This window comes from Mauremys reevesii, linkage group 21 (assembly GCF_016161935.1).
Source record: "Mauremys reevesii isolate NIE-2019 linkage group 21, ASM1616193v1, whole genome shotgun sequence".
Classification (NCBI taxonomy): Eukaryota; Metazoa; Chordata; order Testudines; family Geoemydidae; genus Mauremys; species Mauremys reevesii.
Genome location: NC_052643.1, coordinates 8,509,194 through 8,537,043, shown reverse-complemented (window position 1 = coordinate 8,537,043; position 27,850 = coordinate 8,509,194). Strand labels below are relative to the sequence as shown.

The 27,850-nt window shown below is 52.0% G+C and overlaps 1 protein-coding gene across 6 annotated transcripts; it reads left to right on the top strand.

Moving 5' to 3' along the window:
• The first annotated feature begins 178 nt into the window (after positions 1-178).
• C21H1orf167 (chromosome 21 C1orf167 homolog) lies at positions 179-27,585 on the top strand. Of its 6 annotated transcripts, none has more exons than XM_039509510.1 (21): positions 183-738; positions 4,308-6,235; positions 6,886-6,929; positions 7,524-7,743; positions 7,929-8,104; positions 8,659-8,756; positions 9,204-9,387; positions 10,656-10,837; positions 11,249-11,435; positions 12,384-12,594; positions 13,585-13,766; positions 13,921-14,044; positions 14,376-14,530; positions 15,732-15,940; positions 16,812-16,956; positions 21,178-21,445; positions 22,832-22,940; positions 23,181-23,418; positions 24,247-24,382; positions 25,203-25,313; positions 26,592-27,585. In XM_039509510.1, the coding sequence occupies exons 1-21, from the start codon at positions 660-662 to the stop codon at positions 26,649-26,651; spliced, it is 5,046 nt and encodes a 1,681-aa protein (XP_039365444.1). In that variant the 5' UTR covers positions 183-659; the 3' UTR covers positions 26,652-27,585. The 6 variants fall into 6 exon arrangements, 5 of the variants coding, with proteins under 5 accessions (XP_039365447.1, XP_039365444.1, XP_039365443.1 ...); XM_039509509.1 differs by having other exon boundaries at positions 9,201-9,387; XM_039509512.1 differs by lacking the exon at positions 183-738 and adding an exon at positions 1,031-1,167 and having other exon boundaries at positions 9,201-9,387.
• Positions 27,586-27,850: the final 265 nt, after the last annotated feature.

Sequence of the window (27,850 nt, the reverse complement as noted above, 5' to 3'; positions counted from 1 at the left end):
AAGGGGCGCGTGCACCCCCCCCCCCCCCGCACACACAGACCGGTAGGAACCTCCCCCCCGCACACACGGACCGACCGACCCACCCAACGGCCGGCAAGGGCGCGTGCACCCCCGCACACACAGACCGACCCACCCAACGGCCGGCAAGGGCTGCGTGCCCCCGCACAGACCGACCGACCCACCCAACGCCCCCAGCACACACAAACAGACACACACAACAACAGCCCTGCCCCCAGCACAGACACCCCACAGCTTCCACCCCACTCCAGACAGACAGACACCCAGCTGTGTCCCCTCCTCAGACAGACAGACAGCCCGTAGCCCCCCACCCCCCCAGCACAGACAGACATCTGACAGCTCGCCCCCCTCACCCAATGAGTAAACCTCATTCTGGCTGATTCGGTGGGATAGTCAGGAACATCTGGATGCTCCCCTGGCCCGTAGGCCTTCCCAGTGGTGTGGGATGTGGGGAGGACACCTGGGACTGTAGGTCTGGAAAAACATCTGGCTGCTATTAGATCCTGCTCCCCCTGATGTGGTGGTTTTGGTTTCCCATATCATGGGCCTGCAGTGGCGTATAACCTGCGTTGCTGTGAGAAAGGCCTTTCCGTGAAGCCAGTTTGCAGGGTGCAAAGGTCTCCCCTGAACTGTGTAGAGAGATGGAGAACACAAATAGGTGCTTGAGCAGCCTGAAGAAAGAAAACATCCCCCCTCTCCTAAGCAGCTATCTGAAATCAGGTAAGCAAGGCTGCTCTGTCTGCTGTGGGGTTTCTAGGGTGATATCACTGTGTTACCTAGGGGCTTTGTCCAGGTAACCTACCAAAGTGGGCATCAGGAAGTGTGGCCCACCACTTTTCATTAGCCCTCCCCAATTGGTTAGCTAATTTATCTGTGCCATCTTGAGTATGTAGCTCTAATTAGACATGGGTCAAAGCTCCTTTTCCATGGACATCTGTAGTCACAATGACAAGCCAGCATCACTAATCATGGGCGATAAGCTTCTTAAAGTGCCTCAGCTGGGGTGCGCTTGCTGCTGGGATTTGGGGCATTAAGTGGACAAAGCTGCAGGTTTGCAGTGAGTTCAGAGAATCAAACACAAAGCGACGTTTGTTCTCGTCCCCGAGGTTCTGGCTGGAGCGAGTGGCATGTCCTGTGGTGGCTCTCAGAGTGAGTAACTTCATACAGGAGAGGTGCTTTATTTAGCACAAAAGGAGAGACTATCCCATGGTTGATATGAACTATACTGGGACGTGCAGCTCGGGGGCTTGTGATGTGTGCCAGAGTGATTTCCTGCTGAGAACAGCTTAGCATGGCTCCTCCAGGCTCGGCCCAGGGAGAGATTTCTCTAACCCAACCAGGTACAGCTTCCAGTGCTGTGGGTGGACCACCACGGGAGCTAGTATAGTTGTTGGCAGGCGGAGTGTGCAAGTCACATCATGCTGCAAGATGATGGGGGGAGAGAGGGTCTGATGGTAACTTAGCAGCCATGGCAGACCTGCCCTGTTTCCAGCTCAGCAAAGTAACATTTGTGTGTCTTTCTTAGACTTCAAGGGACAATATTGGGTTAAAAGCCCTTCATGTGCATGGTGGTCTAGAGTGCAGTGAGCAATCAGGACATCTCTATTCCGGACTTACTGTGTGACCTTGGGCGAGTCACTGCTCAATATCTCAGTTTCCTCACCAGTGAAATGTAAAATCTGTCACCTTAAATTGCTGTGGATGGGGAAAGAACCCACTGATCTGATCTAAGTGCTGCATGTTGGTTTGTTATGTGTTTTAACAATAGAGGTCTCCTTTGTTATTGATAAAGTTTCATAGTATTGACATGGAATGAATTTAAAACAATCCTGTTGACTTTGGTTAATTATGCTGTTTGTTTCCTTTCTGTGAACATTGAAAATAGACTGATCAGTTTCACTTTGTTTCCAGTCAGTTTTGTTTTTCAGTTCCAGTGCACTAGCTCAATGCTGCACAACTTAGTTTGCAATTACTTGTGTTTGTTTTTTTTTAATCCTGCTTATTGTTATTGGAATTACCACAACAACAAAAAATCCCTTGGTCGTAGGGTTTGTAATACTTGTTTTTATTTCAAAGCCTAAATCTGGGTCTGAGTTTGACCTATGTGTCTGTTAAGCCTTATCTATTTTCCTTGTCTAGACATTTTTTAAAATGGCTTTGATCAATTAATCCTGATTTTAAAAGTGTTAAACTGCATCTACACTAGGGTCCAAGTGGCATTTCTAAAAGGGTTAGTTAACACATGTTAGCTAATGTGGATTTAATAGACACAATTTTTTTTCTAATCTACACACGGCCTAAATGAGTTGGGGGAAAAATAGTTGTTAAAATCTAATCCTGGCCATGTGTTAAGGACCTAGTGCTTGGCAGAAAGAAATATGGGGATTGGGATAGCATATGTGTCTATATGTGAGAGATCGTTTGCTTGTAGCTTTTAGATTCTCAAACTTAAAAGCAGACTGATGTGACCCTGTGGTGAACATTGATGGAAGGGAACATAACACCTGAAGGGGTTTGTCCCTTTGTGATTCTGGGCCTGTTATTAAACCCCCCTTTTAGCAACATGCTGCTAGCTGTGTGGAAATTCCTGGGATGCAATGAATCCCTTTTTGAAGCACCAGCGTGCTGTGCTTTGTGATTATGCTTTGTGCAAGAATAGGCACTGAAAAGCCAGTGCCACTCTGGAAACTTGTGGAAAGTCTGTTCACTTTTGCGATGCCAGCCCCTAATTAAAATCTTCCCCTTTGCAATATGTTTGAGAACATATGAAAGACAGTGACAGCCGTTCCCAAAGATAATTGGAGTATCAGTGAATGAGCGTCTCCTTCCTGGCTTTGATGAGATTATTGGCTGAATTTCTGTCTCAGAAGGACCAGCAGCCCATTTGCAAAGAGAGAGAGCTGAGGTTGGTAGTTGGCTGTCTGGGCCTTTTTCTGAGAGAAAGAGGATGAAATGTACATAGTCTGGAAATTAAACCTTAGTGTGTAATACCTGACTAAAGATACATAGTTGGCTTTCGAGCATATTGTTCCGAAACGCTCTCAATGTGACAAAGATGATTGGTGTTCATGTCACAGTCAGCTCTGGCTTTTCCCCCCGATTCATCACGTTTGCTGACGAGGGAGGGGTGCGGGTGTGAGTATATTTCATAATGTACTTTTCAGCTCACATTCACTACCCATTAAAAAAAAAAAAAGTAACTAATAGTCAAACTGCTGACTTCAAGCTGTTCCTTCAGTCCCCCCTACTTTTTTCTGATGCTCTGTCGTGTGTGGCTGTAAATGGGTGATCTTCGATCTTAATCAACCAGCAGGCCAGCGAGATGGAGTAGTGGGGACTCCTCCTTGTAAATATTAAAAAGGGGTAAATAGCAACAGTTTCTGCCATCCTTTTTACAGAAGTCAGGGGAATGAAAGCACACAGCCCCCTAGTTCTGCAGTATCTCAGCAATGGGTATGAGCCTACATCCTGGAGGGGATTTGAACAGAGGCAAGACTGCTAATTAGGGACCTGTGTGCACTGTAGTTCTACTTAAAACATGCTCTGGTCTTGTAATGTAGACAAGACTAAACTGCGATTCCTAAATGTGCTGCAGCCTTGGACTTTTGCCAGACCGCAGCATGATTTGGGAACCTGGTTAAAACACAGTTCAGTTGCTTCCATGCGGCAAGACCGAATTGTACTGTAAAGAGCTCAGGGCATTATCGTGTACCCCAGCCCAGGAGGAATTAGTGTGGATGAGAAACCCAAGCCCTGCTGACAAAGCTGAGGCAGTGTCCGTGCTCCAGTTCAAACCACATTGTGAAACATGGTTCTTGCTAGAAATGTGTGTGTTTGATGGCAACTGGGCCTACCCATGCTACAGAAAACCATCTACAGCCTAGTGTGTGCACTGGCCGGGGACAACTGTATTCGCATCTTACTAGGAAAAACCTGTATTTAGTCATGGTTCTGGCTAACACATTCTGAGCTGAAGAGTAACTAGGGCCTTAGCCGTTGGTGGCTGCAGGTGTATGAATAATAATGCTAGGAGAGAGCCCTCTTTCCCTAGGCTCCTGTTGAGATCTCGGACCGTCCCCTTGAAATTCCTCCTGCCCTGCCAGAAGGAAGTGTCTTTCTTTAACAGGAACTCACTAGTGTATATGATATTCTCAGTGCTGGGACTGAGGCTGATCGGCGAGAAGAGGTTCATTATATGGGGAGTCCCTGAGGTGCGTGGAAAGCTGTTGGGGATGTGGTGATGAATTACTGATGCTCCCTTTAAAAGAACATTTTTTGTTTTTCTTTAGAGCACAGAAAAGTCCAGAAGAACGTGAACGTAAATCTGTATTTGGGCACTGGAAGCCGAGCGGAAGCTACTCATTGCTGGGCCAATGCTGCTGCGTTCACTGTAACCCCTGGCTGGGAAGCGGAGCAAGGCAGGAGTGCACCAGCTGTAAAAAGCAAAGGCCCCAAGAAGAGGGATCCCAGCCTGATACAGACTAATCTCTCTTGCCCTTCTCAGCCTTTCAGGGCTGCTACCAACCAGCTCTCCGCCTCCTGCTCCCAGCAGCAAAATAACCTCTACTGCAGGCTCCAGCGGCGCAGCTCTGAAAAGGTGGCATGTGGTAATCCCCCGCTGCCTTCATCATCTCCACCCAACGTGGATCTTCAGCGGAGACGTTCCTGCTCTGACACGTCTGGGGAGAATGTGAGTGCCGACGACCTCGCAGAGAGGAGCCTGCAGTACAAGAAGAAACCAAAGGAGGGGTCTAGGTCTAGCCCCTGGGATCAGTGCTCTGTGCACTGCACCAGCCATAGCCTTCCAGAGGGAGGAAACCGGAGCAATGAGCAACAAGGGGAAAAGCAGCAACATGGACCTTTTGCTGCTTATGATGCAGACCATGCAGATTCCCTCTCTCCAGCTGTAGTGCCTGTAATCTCCTCTGCTGGGCTTGTCCCCCCCCACAGACCAATGGTATGTCTCTCTCCAGGGAGCTCCAGAGGAAGTGTGAAGTCCTGTTGTCCAGGGCCTGCCCTCACCTTGGACGAACTGGGTCCCCCCAGCTTGGCCGAGTCTGCAGCCCTTCAGTCTCTCTTGCAGTCCTCCAAGACTTCTGCCAGCCTGCACTGCTCAATCCAGAGGCTTAAGCAAGAAGCTGCTTTAATGGGGATATGGAGCTCCCTCCCTTTGGAGTCCAGGTCTTCTCCACTAGCTTGCAGGTTGTGCTTTGCCCCTGAGGTCTCTACACCTGCTGTCCTGAGTGTGGGAGAGCAGCTTGCTAGAGAACAGAGCAGTGCTAAGCAGGCTAGAATGAAATGGGGTCCCCCATTTGTTAGGGATTGGGGTCTTGGTTCAGTGACTGGTGATGTGGGGGATGCCGAACCTACCTTTCTCTGTCACAGGTGCAGAAATGCTGAATTATTTGTGCAAAGAACCAAAGTTTCAGGTGGAATCTGGCCAGAAACCCTCTGTGCCGGTGCCAGCTCAGTCTACCTGGTTGATACAGACGCAGGTAGTCCCTATGACTGCTCTCCCTACCTCAGGTATAAATCTCAGGCACAGCACACTCCACAAGGGGACGGCACATTCAGCCGTGTAAAAACTCATTTCCCTGAAAAGCCACTTGGAGTGGAAGAGTCCTTTGCCAGAGCATCACCCTGCTCCGTGTGTTGGAAGAAGGTCCTTCCATCCGGCTCAGACCCAGATGGTTTGCAGATGTTGCTGGAGACCCAGGAGGGTGGGGCTCCGATGAATGTCAGTGTAGCTGTGTATGGGACTCCAAGGGGAGTGCATCTGAGAGTCCAGTCTCCTTCTGGAGATGCAGGGATCGGTCAAGTCCAGCAGCTTAGTAATGGCTTCATAGACGTCGGCACCTCTGAGCCTCATGGCGAAGACCAGGGAGAGTCAGCAGAGGCATGTGACATCGTATTGTCTGCAGCCAGGAGAACAGCCATGGTGAATAACAGGCAGTCTGTGCCTAGTCCCAGCTACAGCCCTTTTAGGGTAACAGCCAGGCAAGGTCCCGGTGAATATTCTTTGGTTGCCACTGGCGTGGATGATGTGAACTCTACCATTGAGGGAGGAAATGAAGAACGCTCCCAGGAGGCCTTCTGCAGGGATCAGGGGCTCAACACTGACTGGGACCAATCTGAGAAGCTTCTTGCAGAAAGGAGCAGCAGGGAACTGCAGAGCTGTGAGGAAAGCAGCCAGGCACAGGACAGGAGACTAGCATGGGTGAGGACCCTCTCAGTGCACAGTATCCAAGTCCTGTACCCTCTTGTGTTCATCTCCACCTTTCGCCAGCAGCAGCTGGAGGTGAAAAATGAAGGTGCTGAGGGAAAGGAGGTGTGGGGATGAATCTCATGGCCCTGAATGGTGAGAGCCCCCAAGAATAATTGCAGCTGTCATTTCCCTTCCCCAAGGGGACAGACCAGTAGTCCATCTGGTCTTGTAATGTATCTCTGACAAGGGCCTTAGAGTAAATATCACCATCTCCCTTTCCCTCTCTCTAGTGTCTTATTCTCAAAGATCAGCTTGTCACCTTTGCATTTTACCTTCCCTGGCTCTGGGGAGGGAAAGCACCATGATGGCTAACTCTGCTGCAGGCATGGCCATGGAGCACAGCGGGCCCAGTTCTCCCACTCTTTCGCATGCTGAAATTAAAAGGAAGCATTGCAGAGCAAGGTTCTACCCAGCATAGAATGAGCTGGGGCAGCCAGCTAGGACCACCCTGAGCGTTAGAGTTTCCCAACCACAACGGTTGAGTGAGGTTGCGCACCATACTGACCACAACCTGATTCTTCCACCTGGGGGTTGTGAGTACTTGTGAGACCGGCGCTTATTGCAGCTAATACCAGTGCGTCACTGTCTGCTCTTACTTGTAGGATCTAGAGAACAACTTCTCGCATTTGGAGATGAAGGAGAGAAGGTAAAGGGGGCCTCGGGTTGGGGGTTGAGCGGGGAGTTGCCTGGGGAAATGTGTGGCCAGGGAACATTTCCTGGGGCTTATGGTTCCAGGGAATGCTCCGCAATCCTACCTGGAACATGTACAGTTGGGGGAGTAGTTAGCCCTTGGGGAATAAATGGATGCAACATGCAGAACTGAGTATGCTTAAAAAAAATAATTGGCACGTCTTTTAACTTCCACCTTGGGTAGCTACCAGCAGTGGGCCGAAGGCAACGTCAGTTTAATATTCCTGTCTAGCAGTGCAGCTTTTTCAGCTGAACTCATTGCATAGTCAGCAGAGAGCAATCAATGAGCTAAGGCCTTGAGAAGGGACTTGAACCCACAACCTTTGGGATAAGAGGGGAGAGCGCCACTAGGTTTGCAATACTTATGCCTGTGTTTGGTGCAGGGCCGTGGCTGAGTACATGGTCTGGAAGCTGCTTTGGGGAGGCCTGGGATCACTTAGTCCCTGGGAATGAGAGGACTAGTCAAGTAGATGGAGTCCAGATGACGTGTCTTGGCTGGATTTGACCTTCCTTGCTCATACCGGAGTTCAGTCCCTCATTTCTGTTTCAGTTCTCAGCTGCTGTGTAATAGGCGACGACTAACCAGGTGTTTCCAAGCCTGGAGCAGCCACATCCTCAGGAAGAGGACTGCAGCTAGGGAGCTCTACAGGCAGCAGCTGCTTCGCAAGGGGCTTGGAGCCCTACGGTGGGCAGTGCAGCTGAGGAAGGTGCAGATGGAGATTGCCCAGCGGAGACACTCCCTGGCTGTGCTGTCCGTCAGCTTTCACAGGGTAAGGATGGGCAGGGGACAATAGAGGAGATGCTACCAGGGACCTGTCATGTAGTAAGGAGGGCAGGAGAATTACTGCTCATACACGTGATGAGGAAAGGGTGCCCATGCTACGTTCAGTGCAGAGTGGATTCGGAGCCGGGGATTCTGATGCAGGTAGATCTCACCATGGTGCTCCTCTTTCAGTGGAAGGCAGCTGTGGCGAAGCGAAACGAAAGCCTAACCTCCCAGCAGGAGCCAGCAATTCTCACCGAAGAGTCACCAATCGGTCTTGTCGGGCTGGGGAGAGGTCCAGCTATGGCAGCCCCAGCATGGTGCCGGCTGACGGCAGGGTCCCCACAGGAAGCTGCATGGCACAGTAGGTAAGCTGTGATTTTTCTCATCAATGACTCTTTGTCTTGGATGGTTGCGGGGCTGGAGCTGGAGGCAGAGGAACTCTCTTTAGCAAGATGACCTCAGATGAAGGGAGAGCTGGTGGCACAATCCTTCCCACCTCTGTGGATACAAGAGAAGATTTCCAGGGTGGGAATTTACACTTACAGCTTCTGAGCACTGGAGGATCCTACTTTAGACTCTTACGCTCTAACTTTGGTCCGATTTCAGCCCCTCTGATAGAGGGGACAAAAGGGAAACCTCAGGTCATTTCTTGAGTCCAGTTGCTATCCATACGTGTGGAGCAGGGGTTGGTGAGTCAGAATTAGACTCTTCATCAATCCCTGGCAGAAGAATGGACTTAGCAAAGGGAAAGACCTATTTGCTCAGGTTCTGTGGTGGAAGAGCTGAATCCAGAAAGATAGAAGCAGGCCTGGTGGAAAGGGAAAGGGAAGCCTTGATTGTAACCCTTCCCCCGGTCTGGGTCTGTGAACTCCCTCTCTGGTAGGCTCTGTGGTTAAATGCAAACTTGGGCCTCTTTCAGGGTGGAGGCAAACCTGTGGATGCAGCTTCATCGCAGGCAGAGAGCAGGCGAGCTCTGTCGGCGGGCACAGGCCATCCAGGACCTGAGGCGGCTGGCTGGTAAGCACTTGCTCCAGAGCGTTCAAACAAATGCAGTTAAACAGTGTGCTCCCAGACTGGAAAGATGGTGGCGTTTCACGAGATTTCTCTGTTGATGTCTAATTACTGCTTTGTCTTTGCCCGTTCAGGACCTGATCCCGTGAAGTGCTGGGCCTTGACTCTGGTGGGAGTGGAGGATGCTCAGCATCTCATAGGATTGGTCGCCTATTGTTCTGTTTCAATATCTCCTTTCTTATCTCCTAGATGAGTTTAGCTTATAGTGGATGTTCTGGCTACAGCAATGTGAGCTTCCTCCCAGTAGTGCCCGGCCATTCCCAGTAGGAGTCCTCCCAGTGGATGTTTGGATTAATGGTGCTAAGATGTTCTAAGCTCTTCTCTTCAGATCTGATTTTTCTCTCTCTCTTTCCCCCTCCCCCCCTCTCTCCCCCTGGTCTTGTAACACAGCAGCTTTCAGACTGTGGCGCCTGCAGAAGGAACTGCTGGACAAAGAGGAGACCAGAGTGCAGGAAGCCCGTGCCCTGCTGGAGAAGAAGCAGCTACAGAACATTTTCCAGGCATGGCGTTCACAGAGCTTGGAAACCGAGCGGATTTTGCCGCTGCTGACTCGGATCCGGAGAGAGCTGGCCACCCGGTAAGCAAAATGGGACCCATCTTCCTTCTCCTGGGGATGTCGGATTCAGTCTGGAATGTGTTCTATTGTGAAAACCCAGGAAGCAGGCTGGCAGTGAGAGATGCGACCCAGAATGACTCTATCGAATTCTAGACAAAGCCCGTCCCACTCTTATTGCTCTCAATATTTGAGGATTAATTCAGTGCTCATGGGGAGGATGTGGGGACATTGGCTAAAGACGGACCTAGCATAGACCAATATGGGGCAAGCCCCCTTGCACAGCTCAGCCACGGCACTTCAACCCTGAGCTCTGTTCTCCGCTAGATCAGTCACCAAATCAGAGACTCCAGCCATGTGAAATTATTCCAACTGGCACAGTGAGTCTGTGATATGGCAAACGGGGACTAGGACAGGAGAACCCAACTCCTTTTCCTTTCCTGGCCCAATCCAAGACTCGAACCTCAGTCTCCAGAAGTGAAAAAGGCTGGTACACTAATAGTACTGGTGTCTCCCTTCACTCGACAGTGCCTCCCCCACTCCCTTTCTCACAGCACCCACATTAAAGATTAAATATGTTGTGTGTATGAATTTAGTGTTGTAGGCTGAAGGCTACCACAACTCACCAAGGATTGGGGTGGAGTCTCCATCACTGGAAATTTTTAAATCAAGATTGAACTAGAGCAGATCATTGAGAAAAGTATCCAAACAGGAATTAATTCAGGGCAGTCCTACGGCCTGTGTTATACAAGAGGTCAGAGTAGATGATTGCAGTGGTCCCATCTGACTGAATCCTCTGTTTATCCACAGACCAAGTACTGCACAGGCTGTACTGGTGCAAGCTTCCCCTGCATCACCCCACTAAGAGGCCTCACCATTGATCTAGGCAGAGCACATCTAGGGTTGAGAAGATAGGTCAGTCTCCGTGGCTCATCCGGTTATTGGCTTTTCTGTTGAGGACCTCAATAAGAGGGCTAGTTGCGAGTTACAGTTTGGGCACAGTGGATTCCCGTGCATTGGGAACTGGCCCGAAACCCCCAATTAATTTCATGTAGGCCACCCAATAGCCATGCAGTGGTAAGATGTCTTGGTCTGGAGTCAGACCTTGGACCTAGAAGTGGAAGAAGCTTGGTTCGAGGGATTGTGGCATTCTCCCCAGATCCCTACAGTACCCAAGCACTCCAGGAATGAGTTATGGACAAGAGACTCCTGATTCACAAAAGTTCCACGGCAGAAATAACCAGAGAACCAGCTGTTGCTGCTTGATTTATTTTATTCTTTGGTCTCCTCAGGTGCTTCAGTGCCTGGAAGCAGTTTGTTGAGCGGAAGGCATTGTGCAGGCAGAACCTGGAGCATCACAGGGCAGGGTCCCTGAGGAAGAGCTTCCAGCAGTGGGTCCTGATGCTGCAGCTCAGAGAAGTGGACAAGATGACAGCTGTGAACTTGTTTATCTTGAGGCAGAGGAGATGTTATGGTGAGGCGTTGAGGGCCTATCTAGTCATCTTAGGATCAGAAGATACTGATGTGCTGCTACATTTTCCCCTCCCCATGTGGTGCACTGGAGACTGGCTGGAAGCTTATTGCAGAGCAGCATGAGTCGAGTCGGCTACACTCAGGATAAAACATGATACTAACGTGAAATGCCGAGTCGGGAAGAGGGTTGTCCCCCTTGACCAGATTAGTGCTGCTGCAGGAAGATTTGAGACCCCTTTGATAAGCCTAGAAGAAAGCCTGGCAGTAATTTACTTTGAGATCTAGAAAAGAAGCTGTGGGGTGGGGGAGTCAGTGGCTGTCCCCTGCCTCAGTCTGAGTTTCTGAGCACTGAAGAGTCACTCCTGACAAATGGTTTCTCTCTCTCTCTCCTGTCTGTCTGTGACGTGTAAAGGACAACAAAACAGCTCAGCTGCCAGTGGGTCTGTGGTGAAGGAAGATGAAGCTCAGCTATGCTTGGCTGTAAGAAGAAGTCACATGTGGAAAAGAGGTGGCTCTTTAGATGAACTCTACCAGCGAATGAAGCTCCAGAGGATATTTCTGCTGTGGAAGGAGAGGCTCCATCAGCAACAGCGAGCTAAGTGAGTGTTAGGATCAAATGCTGAGGGAACACCTTGATTCTTGGGGGTCTAGATTTCTTCTGGGTCCCTCAGCAAGAAATCACTTTGCCTCTCAAATTGCGTCTGCTGTAGAGTCTCTCTGTTGCCGGCATAGATGAAATTACATTCAGAGAAATGAACTGAAGGGGTCTGTCTAACCTATCGAAAGCCTATAAGGGGCTTATGGTCTCAGTGAGACCTTTTCCAGAGTGGGTCCATGCATGTGCACTATCAATGCCAAAGACGGTGCCAGGAGGGGCTCTGCGTTGCTGTGGCAGGAGAGGGCGCTCTCTTGGAGTGGGGGGAGGAATTTGCTGCTGAAGGTGCCTTTGCAGCACTCCCCTGAAATGCGTGTGAGGTTTCCTTCTCGTCGATTCTGAATTTTAGAGATTGACACACCCAGCTGCGTCGTACGTCTAGTACAATGGGGAAGATGCCTCCATTGTTGCCTGTGGTACCAGGTACGACACTGTGTGAAGGGCAAACATTCCAAAGGACAGTTTGTTGGCTCTTCAGGGACCATCACCAGGACTTGCTGCTGCAGTGCAGGGCATGCCTAGAGTCTGGAAATGAAGCGGGGAGGCTGGTGGTAGAACCCATCACCCATCGATTCAGAAATCAGCATGGCACAGGCTTCCCCGCTTTGCCCCACCAGCATGTCTCGGTGATCTAGAGAGTGGGGCAGTCTCCATGTTCCACTCAGTCCTTGGCCTCTCTGCCAAGACTGCCAGCACAGGAGCTGTTAGGGAGAGTTACCATGGTGGATTCCAGCAGGTGGCTTCCTGGTCAGACCACACCCATGGTAACTCGCCGCGACTGACCTGGGCTGGGTCTAAATGGGTAACCTTGAGGTGAAAGACCCGTTAGGCCAGCATCAGTCTGCTAAGCCATTATGCAAACTTTTCCTTACCCTCTCCTCCTCCTCCTTAGTTCCTTCTCCCAGGCTTCGGAGCAGCGCCGACTACGGGACGCTCTGAGGCGGTGGCACCAGAAGACTCTTCAGTTGAATCCTCTTCACCGCAATCCCAGGGCACCTCAGGAGGAGCCTCTTGCCTTGCTGGATTCTGAGGACTCTTCTCTGTCCTCCGGCTTCCACAGCAGCACTCTTGCTCCTCTGGTTTCCCATGGCTCGTTGGAAAAGGTGAGGGAGTCCTGCTGACAATCGTCTCTGTGCCGGTGCCCGTGCGCTTCAGGGAAGTTCAGATCCAGCAGGGACCTTGGGGGGGTCTGTTTCATGCTGAGAATACTTTGAGGCAGTGCTGTCTAGTGGTGAGAGCAGTGCACTGGCAGTCTGGAGACCTAGATTATATTTCTGCCACTGACTAGCTGTGCAGCCTTGGGCAAGCCACTGCACCGCTCTGTGCTTCACCTTCACCATGCCAATGTCACACTGACCCGGTGCCTTTCACCCGAGGATCTCAAAGTGCCCTGCCCAGATGGGTAAATACGATCATCCTCATTTACTGCTGGGGACAGTGAGGCACAGAAGGGCTCAGTGCAGATGGGGTGCTGCCTTACGGCACTGAAGTGCTGGAATTTGAACCTAAAGCTTCTGTTTCAACACAGTCCCCACACTAACAAGCTGATTTGCCTTGGCCTTAGACTTGAAGGCTCTGATGCCGGGGAGTCCATGTGCTAAGTGTCCTCAGAGGCAGATACGGTCGTGCCAGTCCCCTAAGTGAGGGCTTAGAGGGCAGGCGCAAGGGAGTTCTGCTGTGTACTCACTGCATGGCAGCTAGAAGGCACAGGGTCCCGAGACCCCTGTCAGTTGCGGGAGGGGACAGAGACCTCTTGGCTTGGCTCTGGGCTCTGTTCTACTTACCACCACACTGCCAGCCTCTGAGGAGCCATCAGGGTGGTAGGCTTTGCTGTACTCCCCTGCTGACTATGCAGAACACTGGGGTAATCCATAGCCAGGGCGGGTAGTAGCTAGTTAGAGGTCTGTTTTCCACCAAATGCGTACCCACGTCCCTGTACACAAACTGGCTGAGGAGTGTTCCCTGCGGCAGCAGAGGGATGGATGCAACTTGGATCTCTCCAAGCTCCGCTGCAAAGAGGAGTGAGCATAGAGCTTGGAGGTCATCGTTGCTCAGAGCACTAAACTCATAGCCATGTGCTTTCCTCTGACCAGGAGTGCAGCTTCGGTGACAGCTGCCAGAACAGCCTCTCCTCCCTCCTGACCTCCGAGGATACCACACCCCTGTCCCGGTCTGTCTGCTCTCTGCAGCAGCACTGCTGCCCAGAAGTCCCAGCTGAATTGGTGGGAGAGCTCTGTTTGCAGGCGTCCTCTCCGCCACAGAGTCCTCGAGTCGGGTGAGTTGGATCCTGGAAAGAGGTGGCTCTTCTGTACAGCTAGACGTGGCCTAGATGGCTGCCTTTTTCCTGACTCCCAGCCCAGTGCCACTCCAGCTGCTTTCTCCTCACCCTGCTGGGCAAGAGAGAACAGCCTGGTGCTTGTGTCTTGCAGAGAGAATTGTTTTTTGGGAGGCCAGCTCCAAGCTTCAGCACTGTGGAGACCAGACAGCGGGATTGAGCCTCTTGCCAGTTTCTCCGCATGGGAAGAAATGCGGTTCCAAGGTGACGTTCTGCAGGTAACGAAGGGTTTCTCCACGCTGCTCAATTTACGGAAAAGTCTTTGGGTTTAATCAGCTGCCAACCTCACACCTCACCAGTCTGCTCTCAGTTGGGCAAAGAGGTTCCCATGACCGGCAGATCTCTGCGCATCTCGTCCCCTTCCTCTTGCGAGCCTCAGCGGCAGATGAGCAGGGAGATTTGCCTGGTACTCAGAAATTGAAAAGGGTACTTTGAGAGGGGTTTGGCAGTGGTGAGTGCAGGTCGTGGCAGCAGTGAGAGCAAGCAGGATGGATGGGGTCCGGTGTCAGTGCAGAATTTCAGACCCCTTTCTGGTTTGTTGCGTTACAGGGTTACAGTTCTGGAGAGGAACTGGAGAGTCCCTGCAGCTCCCTCTGGCACCAAGCAGAGCTACGACTCCTGCAGAGGTATTTCTTGGTCTGGTCAGCTCAGACTCAGCAGCATCTAAAGATCCAGCAGCATTGCAGGCTTGTCCTGCTGTCCCGGTACGGGCCCCAGAGCCAGTTTATGCTTTTCTGACACTCTTCTCTTGTAATTGTTTCCAGAGCATCTGTAGAAATGTCTATTGGGTGAAAATAGCTCTTCTTACCCATAGATCTCAAAGCGCTTTACCAAGGAGGTCAGTATCATTAGCCTCGTTTTATAGAGGGGGAAACTGAGGCACAGCTGCCGTGACCTGCCCAAGTTCACCCTGCAGGCCAGTGGCAGATAAAGGAACAGAACCCAGGTCTCCGGAGTCTCAGCCCTGTGCTCTAGGCCACCTGGGCCTTGAGCTCTGAATTGGACCTAAGATTTGCTTTTCCAGGGTTCCCTCCCCCACCTTATGTATTTCTTTTCCTTCATTCCCCCCCCCTCCCCGCTTCCAGAACCCCTCATTTTAGGCTGGGCCAGGAACCTCCTAGTAGAGACCGGCATGTCTGAACAGAGCAGCGGACCAGCTTGTCCGCTGTCTGCAAGAGTGGCCAGTGCTGGGCGCTTCAGGAAGCAGGTCCTGTGCCCCCCCACCCCCCGTTCTTGTTTGTATAGGCGACCAATCCTTTTTGAGCTGCACTGAGCAAAGTGTCTCAATTAGGAAACATTAGAGCCTAAATTAACCCCAAAACATGAAGGCTCAGATGATCAAGACTGCCTAGGAGATTTAGACACACGGTTCCCATTGTACGTATGGGATGTGTATGTCTAAATCCATAGGCAGTTTTAAACAAATTGCAGCTGAAAAGTCAAAGCCAACATTTCACCATGGTCAAGTACAACGCAGCATGGTCTCCTGGTTAGAGCAGAGAACTAGGAGTCCCAATTCCTGCATTCACTTCCCGGCTCTGCCACCAAATGACCTGTGACCTTGGGCAGGTCACTTAACCTCTATTCCTCAATCTGCCCATGTGTAACGTGGGAAGATATTAACGCCCACTCCCCAAGGTGTTGTGAAGCTTAATTTAATGCTTGTAAAATACTGAGCTCTTGAATGGAAGGCGCTGAACACATGCCAAGTGTGAGTACGTTGGGTATGAACTCTCCCCTCGGCAAAGTGATCACAAGTAACATTCTAGGTACACTTTAGCTGGTTGCTGTTTAAAAACAAATCGGATGTAATTTGTGAAGTTAGTGAAATCTCCCACCTGTACAAAAGTAAATCTCTTTGAGCTGCTCCTCCAGCCTCTCACGTGTCCTGCATCCTCCCACCAGTGCGTTTCTTGGCTGGCACAAGTGGGTTGTGGAAGATAAGAATCGGAAAGCCATGGCATCCCAACAACATGGTCTCCATTGCTGCCAGGCTGCCTTTGACCTGTGGAAGCGGAGGCTAACTCAGAAAGTGGAAGCTGACAGGAGATTCAGGCATCGGATCCGCCAAAAGGCAGCAGATGCCCTGCGGTGCTGGCATACCTGCTGGCAGAGTGAGTTACGCCACGGCATAACAGGCCCTGAACGCTGTGTATAGAATGGGCTGAAGGGGAAGGATATTATATCAAACTGGTTGGGAGGAAATCCTGCTTGTAGTCCTAGAGTTGGGCTCTGCAGATCTCAGATGTAATGAACTGGCTAGTGTGTATGCGTACCACTGCCCCTTACTGGTTGCAACCAGAATTGCTCAGTTGTGTGTCACATGCCCTGTACTGCTTCTAGCTAATGGAGAGCCTCCCTTGGCTCAGGTAGTTTGGACCAGGAGGATCTGAGTTCTAATCCTGCTGTCACTATAAAGTTCCAAGTGGCGGTGATGTGTAGAGACAACTGGGAAGTCCTGGGTGACCACAGTTTTGAACTGAACATAATGGACTGGATCTTGCTCCCATTGAAGTAACTGTCAAAACTTCCTTTGGCTTCAGTGGGAGCAGGATCCAGCCCTGTGCAGTCTGTAAGAATCCTGAGTCCATAGCACCCTTCATCAGAGGATTTCCAAGTGATTTACAAACAGTAAGTTTCCATAATGCTCAGGGAGGTAGGGAAGGATCCTCTTTTATAGCGAGGGTAGCTGAGGCGCAGAAGAGCGGCAAAGTGATTTGCCCAGGATAACGGAATGTGCCGGTGGCAGGAGATGAATGCAGGAGTCCTGACTCCTTGTTCCCTTGTCAAACCACTAGACCACATTGCCAGGAATTTTTTTTCTAACCTGTTTAGCTGCTTGTGTGGAAGGAATGATTTAAAAACCTGTACAAGTCTGTCAGTCAGAGTGCAGGGTGTGCATCAGATCCCTTCTGTCTGCCTGGCCTTAGTGAGGCGGCTGCATCTCGTGTGCTGCTCTGGCCTGACTCCTGTGTTCCATTTCAGAGCAGTGCACCCTGAGGGATCTGCAGCTGCGATGGGCCCAGCATAGCTCCCAAGGGAGGAAGAGGACAGTCATGCGGGCCTGGCGCTGCCAAGCTCAGAAGTGGAGAAACGCTGCTTGGTGCCGGAAGCGTCTCCTCTTGCGCAGGTTTGTCTGCTCCCCCGGAGGCCTTTCCTAGGAGTAGAAATGTAATTTACTAGAGCTGGATCTGGTCTGCGCAGGGTAGAGCCGGATGTGAAAGTTCAAGGGAATTTTGCACAAATGATATTTCTGTAAAATCCTCCCCCCGCTCTTCTCTTCTGCTGCTGCTGAAACACACTGCGGCATAGCCCTTTCAGGGTGTCTGTGACCCATAGCCTAGCACCCCCTGCCTGGCAAGGCATCCTGGGAGAAGTGCCCAGCTTGAGTGAGCGATTGCGAAGGCCTGCCCTGTTCATATGCCTTAGACTGTGTCCCCTCCGACTGGGAGAGCAAAGAGGAGGAGGATTATTCTGCCTTGGCAAGAGAATCTCTTCCGATCTCTGCCAGGCAGGGTCAGTCCCATTGGAGCCTCTTTGCATAGCTCTCTCTAGGTTGTCTTCCTCCTTTGCAAGACTGCATTGAATCAGTGAAGGCAATGGGGTCACACCAAGGATGAATCGGGCCCTCTGTGCATACAAGGCGCTGGCAGCCTGGCACTCCAGTCTCAGGGTACACACAGTAACAGCTAGGTTCCACTAATGACTCATCTGTGCCCCCTCGATCAGCTGCCAGGAACCCCGCTGCCTTTAGAAAGGTTAATTGGTTGCTTTCCAGCTATTTGTCTTCGATTAATAAACCCCTAGTGGGCAGTACCAATTCAGGAGCCTCTGCTCTAGGCGACTGTATTTGCTAAGCCAGGTGCAGATCTCTGATGGCCGAAAGCAAGAGGCTTTTCCTTTTGAAGATCCTTTGACAGAAGGGAATTATTACTGGATCCTGGGGATCCCAGCTCAGGCAGCAGGAGGGGAGCACAGGCAGCAGCGAGTGCCTGAGAAACAGAATCTCTCTGCAGGAGTCCGTCCAGCGGGGCAGGAAGGAAAGATCTGCTCAGCCGAAAGGGAAGAGTCTGTTGAATGGGCTGGAGAAGAAGATCCAGGAGTGTGTTGGAAGTGGGGCGGGTAGGAAGAATCTGTGGAGTCGGATTATTCTGGTGGCTCTGACTCCCCCATAGTTTGAATCCCTCCCCCACCTGGTGTATTCAGAGTAGAGGTTTGTTGTTCTGAAGGCGTCTCTGAGCTTGGCATGGGCCAGTGTCAATGCGCCAGTGACTCCGGCAGAGCCTCCAAGCCTTTCAGGCTGGAAGGAGGGGGAAGAGGCTGTCTTTGCTGAGAGGAAAGGAATCCTCTGAGTCCGTCAAGCCGCAGCTCTCCAAGCCCGCAAGCGGGAGGAGGATGCTGCCCGCAAAGCTGCTGGCCTCTGGAGACGCGCAGTGCTGCAGAGGAGAGTTGACGGGCATCTTGACGGGGCACAGACCCTGCGGGCCTTTCAGAGCTGGTGCTCAGCAGGAGACTTGGAGCATCCAGGCGGGTCCGTCCTCTCGCTCTTTCCTGGTAGGTGAGCAGACCCTGCGGCAAAGGGAACAGGTGGCCTGGGAGTTCCGGAAGGGGAAGAGGGCTGGGCAGTCAAGTACTGGAATCTGTGGCTATCACAGCACATGCTGTTCGTGTGCAGCAGAGCAGATTACATCAAGGTCGTGAGCAAGCAGCGAGGAGAGGAATGGGGAGAGCGGCACCATTACCAAACCACAGTGAAACCTGCCTTAAGCGATCACCCGAGGGCCTGTAAAATTGGTTACCTAATAGAGATGGGTCTTCAAGGCAAGATTTGACTAAACTCTCCCAGCAACACTGGAAGTGATCTCTTCAGGGGGGAGGTTGAGGTCCTTGGTGCAGACTTCACTAACCCCAAAGGATGAATAAAATGAACTAGACATGCCTTGGGTATAGGGGAATTGTTTTCTTCCTTTTTGAGTGAAATCCTGGTCCCACTGAAGCCCATTGACTTCACTAGGGTGAAATCCTGACCCTAATCAGGTTAAAATCCTGTTTAAAAAAGCGAGTGCTCCTCTCTTTTTCTGTGTTACAAATAACTTGGTGATTATTTACACTGAGGATTTTAAACCTCTAATTTGCCATCCTCTATTTCTGCATTTCTCAGCGCAGGCAGCACAGATAAACTAGTCACAATTGTCCCTTGTCACTTTCGCTTGCCAGCCCTCCTGCGCTAACTCGGAGCTGCAGTGTGTGTTGCAAACACAGCAAGAGAGATGGTTCTTTGGTTAAAAAAGCAACCCCCTCTTTCTCCTGGAGTTGCACAGGAGTACTTTTGATGGCCTGAGCTCTTGTGCAATCTCTTCTTTACAAAATCTAAATTTGGGCATGAATGGGACCCGACGGGTTGGCTTCCATTTCTGTTAGTGTGAAAAATCAGAATAAATGATCTCGTGGAGAGAAGCAGTGTCCATAGCACACAAGGACATGAAACTATATACAGTACTGAACTATCACAAACATCTCATCCTGACCCCTTTTACTTGGATTGTGATTTAAACCCTAGGTAAAGCTGTTAGCCTGTCTCAGAGCCCCAAGCTAAAGGCCAAACCCTGAGATCCTCTGCCAGGACCAGCATGTTTTATGCAGAACAATGAGGAGTTCTCCATATAAACAATTGGCACGATCTAGCATCCATTTTGCAGGTATCTTTCATTGAAGTCAACGTGGATAAGGACTCAGGGCTTGTCTACGGGGTAAGTTACTGCACAGCAAGCCAGCGTGTGACTCTTCTGCGCACCAGCTTGCCACGCATTAACACCTCGGGTGACCAGATGTCCTGATTTTATAGAGACAGTCCCGATTTTGATTTTTTTTTTCTTTTTATATATATCCTATTACCCACCCCCCCCTGATTTTTTTCACACTTGCTGTCTGGTCACCCTACTAACACACCATGTGGATCCTGTTACAGGGCACTGAAAGTCCAGCCCTGCTCTGGGACTGCAGGATTTGGCCTCAATAGATTTTCTTGGGAGGGGCCAAATTTCCATTAGAAAGCAGCAGCAACAAATACCCTTTGTCCACAAGCTCACCCCGATTGGTTTAGCAATTCAGTCCATGTAGCAACCGCCCCAGAAGGTATGTTTGAGAGAGAGACAATCTTTCCTCTGCCTGCAGCGCGTCTTGTCTATCAATAATCTTTCCACTGAGCGCGTCTTTGATAAGGGAGCACTTCCCAATTTCCCACCTGGGCATGCTACAGGCTGAGCGGTGCCGCCTCCGGAGGGGGGCATTTTTCATGCTAGGATAACCCACTATAGATGCGCTTGATCTCAAGAGAGACCCGTCAAGTGGAGAATATTTACACCTCAATCCTACAGTGCAGGGGGATGATTTGCATAATGGAAACCCTGGTGGAACGAGGAACAAAGGAGCCGGCCAGAAGCCGGGCCTGTGAAGCTGCAGCGGCAGGCTCTGGTGTGTTTCGTGTCAGTGTGTTACGGTTTGGCTACAAGGAGACGTTATTCTGGAATAAGGTAGGGTGGGAGCGGAAAGTGCTATAGCTATTCTGGAATAAGAGCATCCACACGGAAAGCTCTTGTGGAATAGCTCTTGTGCTCAGTTCCTCCGTGTAGACAAACCTGTAACTGATCTGTATACTAAGCAAAACAGCTATAAACCCACCTTTTTCACCTCTAATCAACTAGTTCCAATCCAGCCCAGGGGTGCAGCAGCCAAGTATTGTGCTAGCTCGTCAGTGTTCTGTCTGAAATGAGTGTTGGGTGTTCTCGCTCCATGGAGAGAGTCCTCGCTCCCCAGCTAAACCACCTCCAGTTGCTGGCACTGGAAACAGTCCTGGCTTCCCTTCACAGCCCTGACCTGGAAGAACCACTAGTAGCTTGTGTCCATGCGGTATCTGTTCTGTGGGCAAAGCAGGGGATTAGGATCCAGGGCTCTTGCTCTGACACCCTGTGTGAGCATTACATTCACTCTGTAGGCGCCATTGCATTAATACGGATCCCAGAGGCTCATCATTAAAATGTGACAGAAGGAAATTGATGTTCCCCAGGTCACAGGAAGTACAGACAGGCAACCTTCTGGGAAAGGCTAAGTGAAGCGATTGGGAGCGTTCAGCAGAAAGCAGCTACAGTGCAGAAGTCTGGAGCTATTTGACCTCATCCTCCCAGTGCCTTTGCCCAGGAGCACTTGACAGCTCTGGGCGAAAGTGGGTGTATCCCCAATCTGAGCAAGCTTTGAGCAGTTGTAAATGACCCCACAGGATGGGAGGCAGAGGAGACTCGGACTGGTGCTGAAATGTTACTTCAGGAACCTGTAATTGCGGATTCTTTTCCAGGGTCCTAGTTGCTTGGTTCCAGGTAACCATCCGCAGAGCCACGCAGCACGAAGCTCTCGCCCAGTGCGAGCTCGCCAGGCAGCAGCGTAGCCTCACATTATGTTTTACCCGGTGGAGGATGGAATTCTTGAGAGCTAAGAAGTGGCAACAAGAAGAGAGAGATGGCAAACAACAGAGACCTGCTTGGGCTAAATCCTTTCAGCGCTGGAGAGTGGCCACTAGGGGGCATCAAGCCCTGCACTTAGACTCCATGGCTGTGGTGAAACAGGTGAGCAGTTTCTGTATGAGTAGGGCCCTACCAAATTCACAGTCCATTTTGGTCAATTTCACAATCATAGGATTTTTAAAATTGTAAATTTCATGATTTCAGCAATTGAAATCTGAAATGTCACAGTGTTGTAACAGTAGGGTCCTGACCCAAAAAGGAGTTGGGGGCAGGGGTGTTGCAAGATTATTTTAGGGGAGGTTGCAGTACTGCTACCCTGTGCTGCTGCTGGCGGCGGTATTGCCTTCAGAGCTGGGCAGCTGGAGAACTGTGGCTGCTGGCCAGGAGCCCAGCGCTGAAGGCAGAGCCGCCACCACCAGCAGTGCAGAAGTAAGGATGGCATGGTATGGTATTAGGTTTCAGAGTGGTAGCCGTGTTAATCTGTATCAGCAAAAAGAGCAAGGAGTATTTGTGGCACTAACAAATTTATTTGAGCATAAGCTTTTGTGGGCTAAAGCCCACTTCATCAGATGCATGCAGTCGACTGTATTTTCCACTGCATGCATCTGATGAAGGTGCCACAAGTTCTCCTCATTCTTTTTGATAGTATGGTATTGCCAGTATGGGGTGTCAGTCTGTGCTGCTGCTGGCGGGACGTTGCCTTCAGAGCTGGGTGCCCAGCCAACAGCTGTCGCTCGCCAGCCGTCCAGCTCTGAAGAAGCGCAGAAGTAAGGGTGGCAATACTGTGACCCTCCTAAAATAACCTTGTGACCCCCCTGCACCTCCCTTTTGGGTCAGGACCCCCAATTTGAGAAATGCTGCTCTCCCCCATGAAATCTGTCTAGTATAGGGTAAAAGCACACAAAGGACCAAATGTCACGGTCCGTGACGCGTTTTTCATGGCCAGAAATTTGGTAGGGCCCGATGTTCGAGACAACTCCCTGTTCTCTGAAGAAGAGCACAGCTGGGTGACTCGGCTCAGAGACTGGCGATGGGGCTCATCTCAACACAGATACACGGGCTCTGCTTGTGGGACTGGCTACGTGACGGACCGTGACTGTGCTTGGCCTTTCATCTGGAAGTGCTTTTCAGGCTATAGACATGCTGCTTCCCGACTGAAACGCAGCAACCAGCTGGTGCACCACACACTAGCCAAAAAGACTAGAACAAATCCCCTGCTCCTAAGAGAGGTGCCACGGGATAATTTCTACCCCACAGAGCAGACTGGACCTTGGTTATCACAGTCCTTTCTGACAGGCCCACAGCTGGCAAACTGCATGAGACTCCATTTATTTTGAAGGATTTAGTCAGCCCTGCTGGGATCTGAACCATGGGGTGTCACGCCTGCGGCTCAGCTTGTGTGACTATTGTGTGTGAGGGGAGGAGGGGTTCCCCCCCCTCTTGTTTTGTATTAGGTCTTGACCGCTGCTTTGTAAATTCTATCCTCAGGCCTGCAACTACTGGACGAAAGCAGCCGCCTTGTCCCAGAGCTCCCGGCAGCGGTGCACCCTCATAGGAGCCAGGAAGTGCAGGAAAATGCCTCTGTCTTGGTCAATCAGTAAGAATGAAACCTGCTTCCTCCTTTCTGGGGGCTGTACAGGGAACAGTGGGGCATTGTTGGGGCATGCGGGTGTCTGCCTAGAAGGGAGCCATCTACTCGAGCTCTTCTGTAAATGATTTGCTCATTAATTGAATAGGATGGAGGCTGTTTTGGGAGCTAAAGGTAGACCAACCCCTGCCGGCTCTTTACCTTGCCCCGGTGGCATGCCCTGTGTGATTGCTGTGTCTCCTCCTCCAGAGCCGAGACGACGCAGAGAAAAGGGTCTTGGACCAAGCACAGCAACTTACCATAGGCTCCTTCCCAGCGCCTTCTGTCGCTGGCTGGTGATCTACAGAAACCAAAGCAGGACAGAGAGGCTGCCAGTCCATCAACTTGTGGAGAGGCCTGGTGCGGCGGGCTGGGCACCTGGACATGCTTGGCCCCCGGAGAGCAGCACCAAGCTGGTACCAGCTGAGCAGTATAGAAGATGGCTTGGGTAAGCACAGGGTCAGCACCAAGGGATCTGGAGAAGGAATTGCTGGTAACTGTACTGTCACCTTCAGGTTGTTTTTCCATCAGTCAGCGTCGGGCAGGGAAGATGGACGTATCTAACCGAGCAAGACCTTGAAATCCCTGTTCCTCTTCCTTTCCAGTGGGGGCCCTGGCTGTTTAAATGGAAGGAGCATTTCTTAGGTCTCATGTATGTGCGTGTGCCTGGGTTCCCTGCTTCTGCTGGGGGCAGAGGAATCTCCGTAAACAATTTATTGGGCTCTGGGGGCTCCGAAGCAGGGAAGGGGATGGGTGATGGTCACTGGTTCGAATCTGGAGCAGGTGGGCAGCGACCGAAAGCTGTTACCAACATATGGAACATGCAGAGTGAGATGGGAGTGTCAGTCCAGGCCCTACAGGAGGTCAGCGGTGGAGCATATTGGCAGGGCAGCATGGGGGAAACTCGTACCTGTCGAGTGGATGAACAGAGGCCTGCAGGGTTGTTAACCGACCCCCACTATCTGCACTAATCAAATAAGCAGAGATGAGGCAGTGGGGGCAGTGAGTCACGGCTTGTCCCCCTCCTCCCACTGCATCCTTTACGGCCAATGGAGCGCACACAACAGATGGGCCGGGAGTCTCCAGTCACTAGGTGTAAGGAGCTGAGTGCAGGTTAGATGCAAGGACTGCTGGCGTCACTTGATCCTTGCCCTGGAGCGGCGTCGGGTTTCCCAGGAAGCACTGAGGCCGGCTGTGTCTGTGCTGAGGGAGAACATCAGCCGCAGCAAGTGCAGCCGTTAGGATGAGCAAATTCCTTTTCCTCCTCTGCCTCCAGGACAAAGTACCTGAGACGATGGCGACACAACGTGCTGCTCCGCCGGTTCCGGGCCGGCAGGAGGATGCGCTCTCTGGGGAGCGGGTGGCAGCGGTGGATGGACGCCAACAGGACAGCACTGATCGTACGGGCGCTGGTGAGTGAATGTCTGGGCCCATCCACAATGAGGGGAACGCTCCTGCAGTGGCTGTCCTCTCAAAGCCCCGTCCTCTTGGGAGGTGAGTCCCCATCCCCGCGTCACAGACGGGGAAGCTGAGGCCCAGGGAGGATTAAGTGGCTTGCACCTAAGGTCACACAGCAAGTCCCTGGCAGGGGTGACGTGAGAACCAGGAGTCCTGCCTTGTGTGCCTGACCAACTACAAACCCACACTCCTCCTTACTCAGTGTTTTCCTTCCTCCCTTTACCTCCTCCTCTATTCAATCCCCAGCCATCTGTTTTTAGTACAGACCCATATTCTGTCGTCGTCCTCCTTGGACAAGTGACTATTTGGGACCTGTTCTGAGCCTAGTCTGAGGGTCCCAGCAGCAGGCGTGTTCCTTCAGCTGGCCCCTGGCTGCCTGCTCCTAGAGTGCTGCTGGTGTGCAGGCTGCTTTGCCAACGGGGTAAGAAGAGGGGCCCTGCCCCAGAAAGCTTGCAGCCTGAACGCTGGCCGAGGAGATTCATGGCCCAAACCAAGTGACCGAGCAGTTTTCCGCAGGAGCCTGGTTAGCGTTCAGCTATGGTGTGAGCGATGGGGGGAGGCTGGTCAGGTTTTTAGGCCATCTCCATAGCAGCATTTCCAGGTCATGGGGGCCTCCTGGGAGGACCCAGAGAGTTGGCCAAAGGCAGTGATCGTGTGAAGCAGAGAAGGGTTGTACAGAACGGTGCTGGAAGAGGTAGGGAGCTGGAAGCCGAGGAGGCAGACAGTGCTGGGCAGAGGGAGCTAACCTCTGTGTGCTGCCTTTTCTCCTTGCAGGTTGGGCAGAGGCGGCTGGAATGGGGCTGGAGGATCTGGAGGAGGCGCTACCTGCAAAGCCTGGTGGCCCAGAGTTTCCTGGAGAGTGAAGACCGGAGCCTGCTCGCCAGGGTAGGAGCTTACTGCTCTTCCGCTTGATCTCCCAGTTAGTAGCTGAGGCTTCTAGCAGGGGACTGGACTAGATGACCTCTCGAGGTCCCTTCCAGTTCTATGATTCTGTGGACTACAAATTATTTGTATTATGGGAGCACCTAGAGGCCCTAACCCAGTTTGTGCCGGGCCCAGCACAAACGCCTAGTGCGAGATAGCCCCTGCCCCAAGAGCTTATAGTCTAGAAAGGCCAGAGCCAGGCGGGCAGAGCAGCAGGGAAGAGGTGGGAGCAGAGAGGGCACCGAAGGGAAGGGTGGTTTTCCATGCAAGTCCCATTGCAGGTGCTGTTTCCATTCTGTGTGGTCCGTAGTGTTGTGGGTCCTTGCCTTGAACGAAAGGAGAGTGAGGCCTGATGCTGCACAGGGTTAATGAAGCCTTAGTAATGGGAGACTCTGCTAATCAATCCTGGCTGAGGGGTAGGGAGGGGTTGCTGTTGTCTAGGCAGGTGTGTGGATTAGCGTGAGCCACGTGTGATGGTGCCATTGGCTGGGGCCCTGCTCTCTCAGCTACTAGGAGGCTGTTTCCAAACTACCTGACTCAGTTCTATGCTGTTCTAACTAGCAGGGCAAGTAAAGCTGGTTGGGAGATGCCACTGACCCAGCCCAGAGCCCACGCCACTTGCCTGGGCCAGGGGAAGTCCCCCGCCCCGGTCACTCCTGCAGTCGGCTGGGTGCAGGATTAACTGTTCATGGAAATCTCGCGGCTGGCCCCTTCTCGCTGTATCGCAGGGAAAGTGGAGGAGGGTCAGGGTCATGTGTAAACAGCCTGTGTCTAACACTGACCTCCTGTGTGCAGCAGATTGGCCGGCTCTGCTGGCGGGACTTGAGCCTCCTGCCTTGGGAACAGATTCTGGGCTCTAGCCAGTCTCCCTGAGTGCTAGGGAGGGGCAGGTCTCTGAGCCAGGCCCCAGGCTGGGGGTGGCAGGGAGACATCCAGGCAAATGCTCTTTGCCCTATCGTAAAAGAAGGGGATCCCCGTCACATCCTGCTGGATGAGCCCAGGCCATGCTCAGCCCCTTGTTCGAAGTCGGAGGCCCACACTTAACGCAGTGTGTGGAGATGGCAGGGCCCACTAGGCCACGCAGCCTCACCCAGGGCATCCAGGTCGAGCACCATGACCCGGGACCTCTAGTCCCCCTCTATGCTGTAGTCGAGGTGGGGGTGGCTGGGGCTGCATTGCAGAATGCTGGGGGCCACCCAGCTGTGACCTGGGTCTCACTTCTCCCCTCTTCCATTTCAGGCCTTTGGAAGGTGGCGCCAGCTGACAGGGTCCCCTCTGGAGGGCAGAGGACACTGCTGAGCTACTGCAGGGACTGGCCAGAGCTCACCCCTTTGGGCCAGCTGAGAACATGGCTGGGTATTGAAAGGAGGGGGGGGGTGTCTCCTTTGAACACTTACCAAGAATGCAGGGAAGTGGGGCTTTCTCAGAACTGTCGCTGCCGGGCAGCCGCAGGGGCTACCCGCTTCTGGCACAGCCAGTCCCTGCTCTGCTAGTGACACATCGGCCTGCCAGGCAGGAGCCCAGGAACTCCTAGGAACAGGGCGTATCCAGCCTGGGGCTCAGTTTCAAAGCACAGGACATTGTGTCTCCTCCCTGCCCTGCGGTGGGGGGGTGTTCACTCGAGTGAGCTAGCGCTTGCCTATGGTGGTGCAAGGCAGGACGAATGCAGCTTGTCTGGTGTAGGCTGCAGGCTGTGCTGACTGGGAGTTCTGATTAAAGGTCCGTCTGCCACATACTTGCCTTTGACTCAGGGGGTTCACCCTGTACCACAAACGGCTCCACCCTGGCCAAGGCTACACCAGGATCCAGTTCTCTGATGTGGGGGGGAAGAAATCAAGCTCTTCTCCTGCCCAGGAGCTCCCTGCGTGTGGGCTTGAGCCTTCCAACTCATCCAGCCCCTGCTTCCTCCTAGCGTAACAAGCTTGACTAGGAGCAGCCTATGCTGGCTTGAACAGGGGCTCTATTTTTAGATCTGCCTTGTCCCAGTGGGGATTCTTGTGCAGCCCTCAGCTCCTGCATGTGTTCCCATCCATCAGCTCCTCATTAAGCCCTTCGGTGGGTGGCCAACCTCTGACCCTCTGCCTCCCGCAGGGTCCTTTTTCTGCTGAATGGGTCTGTGACGAAGAAACCTGCTGGGAACAGCTGAGCATCAAAAAGCTTTGCTGAGGCCAGGTGGGCATGTCTGCCCCCACCCCCTGCCCCTCATTAGAGCCTGCAGTGATTGATCTAGCTAGGGTGTTTACAGGGTATCAGCCATTCCCCATAAGGCTAAAATTAAAGGGACAGAAGGATGCAGGAAGTGCTTCTCCCCAGTGCTCATGGAAAAAAGCATTCACCCAGCTGGCCAGGGACATTGAAATCCCACCAGAAGCTGCCCTGAGCTTGTCTATGGTGGCAGTAGGTCATCCGCTCAAGCTTTGCTACACTGGTTTGTCCAATGTTCCGCATCACTGAGGCGAACAACTGACTCTTGCTGCTCCTTTAGATGCTTGTTTCAG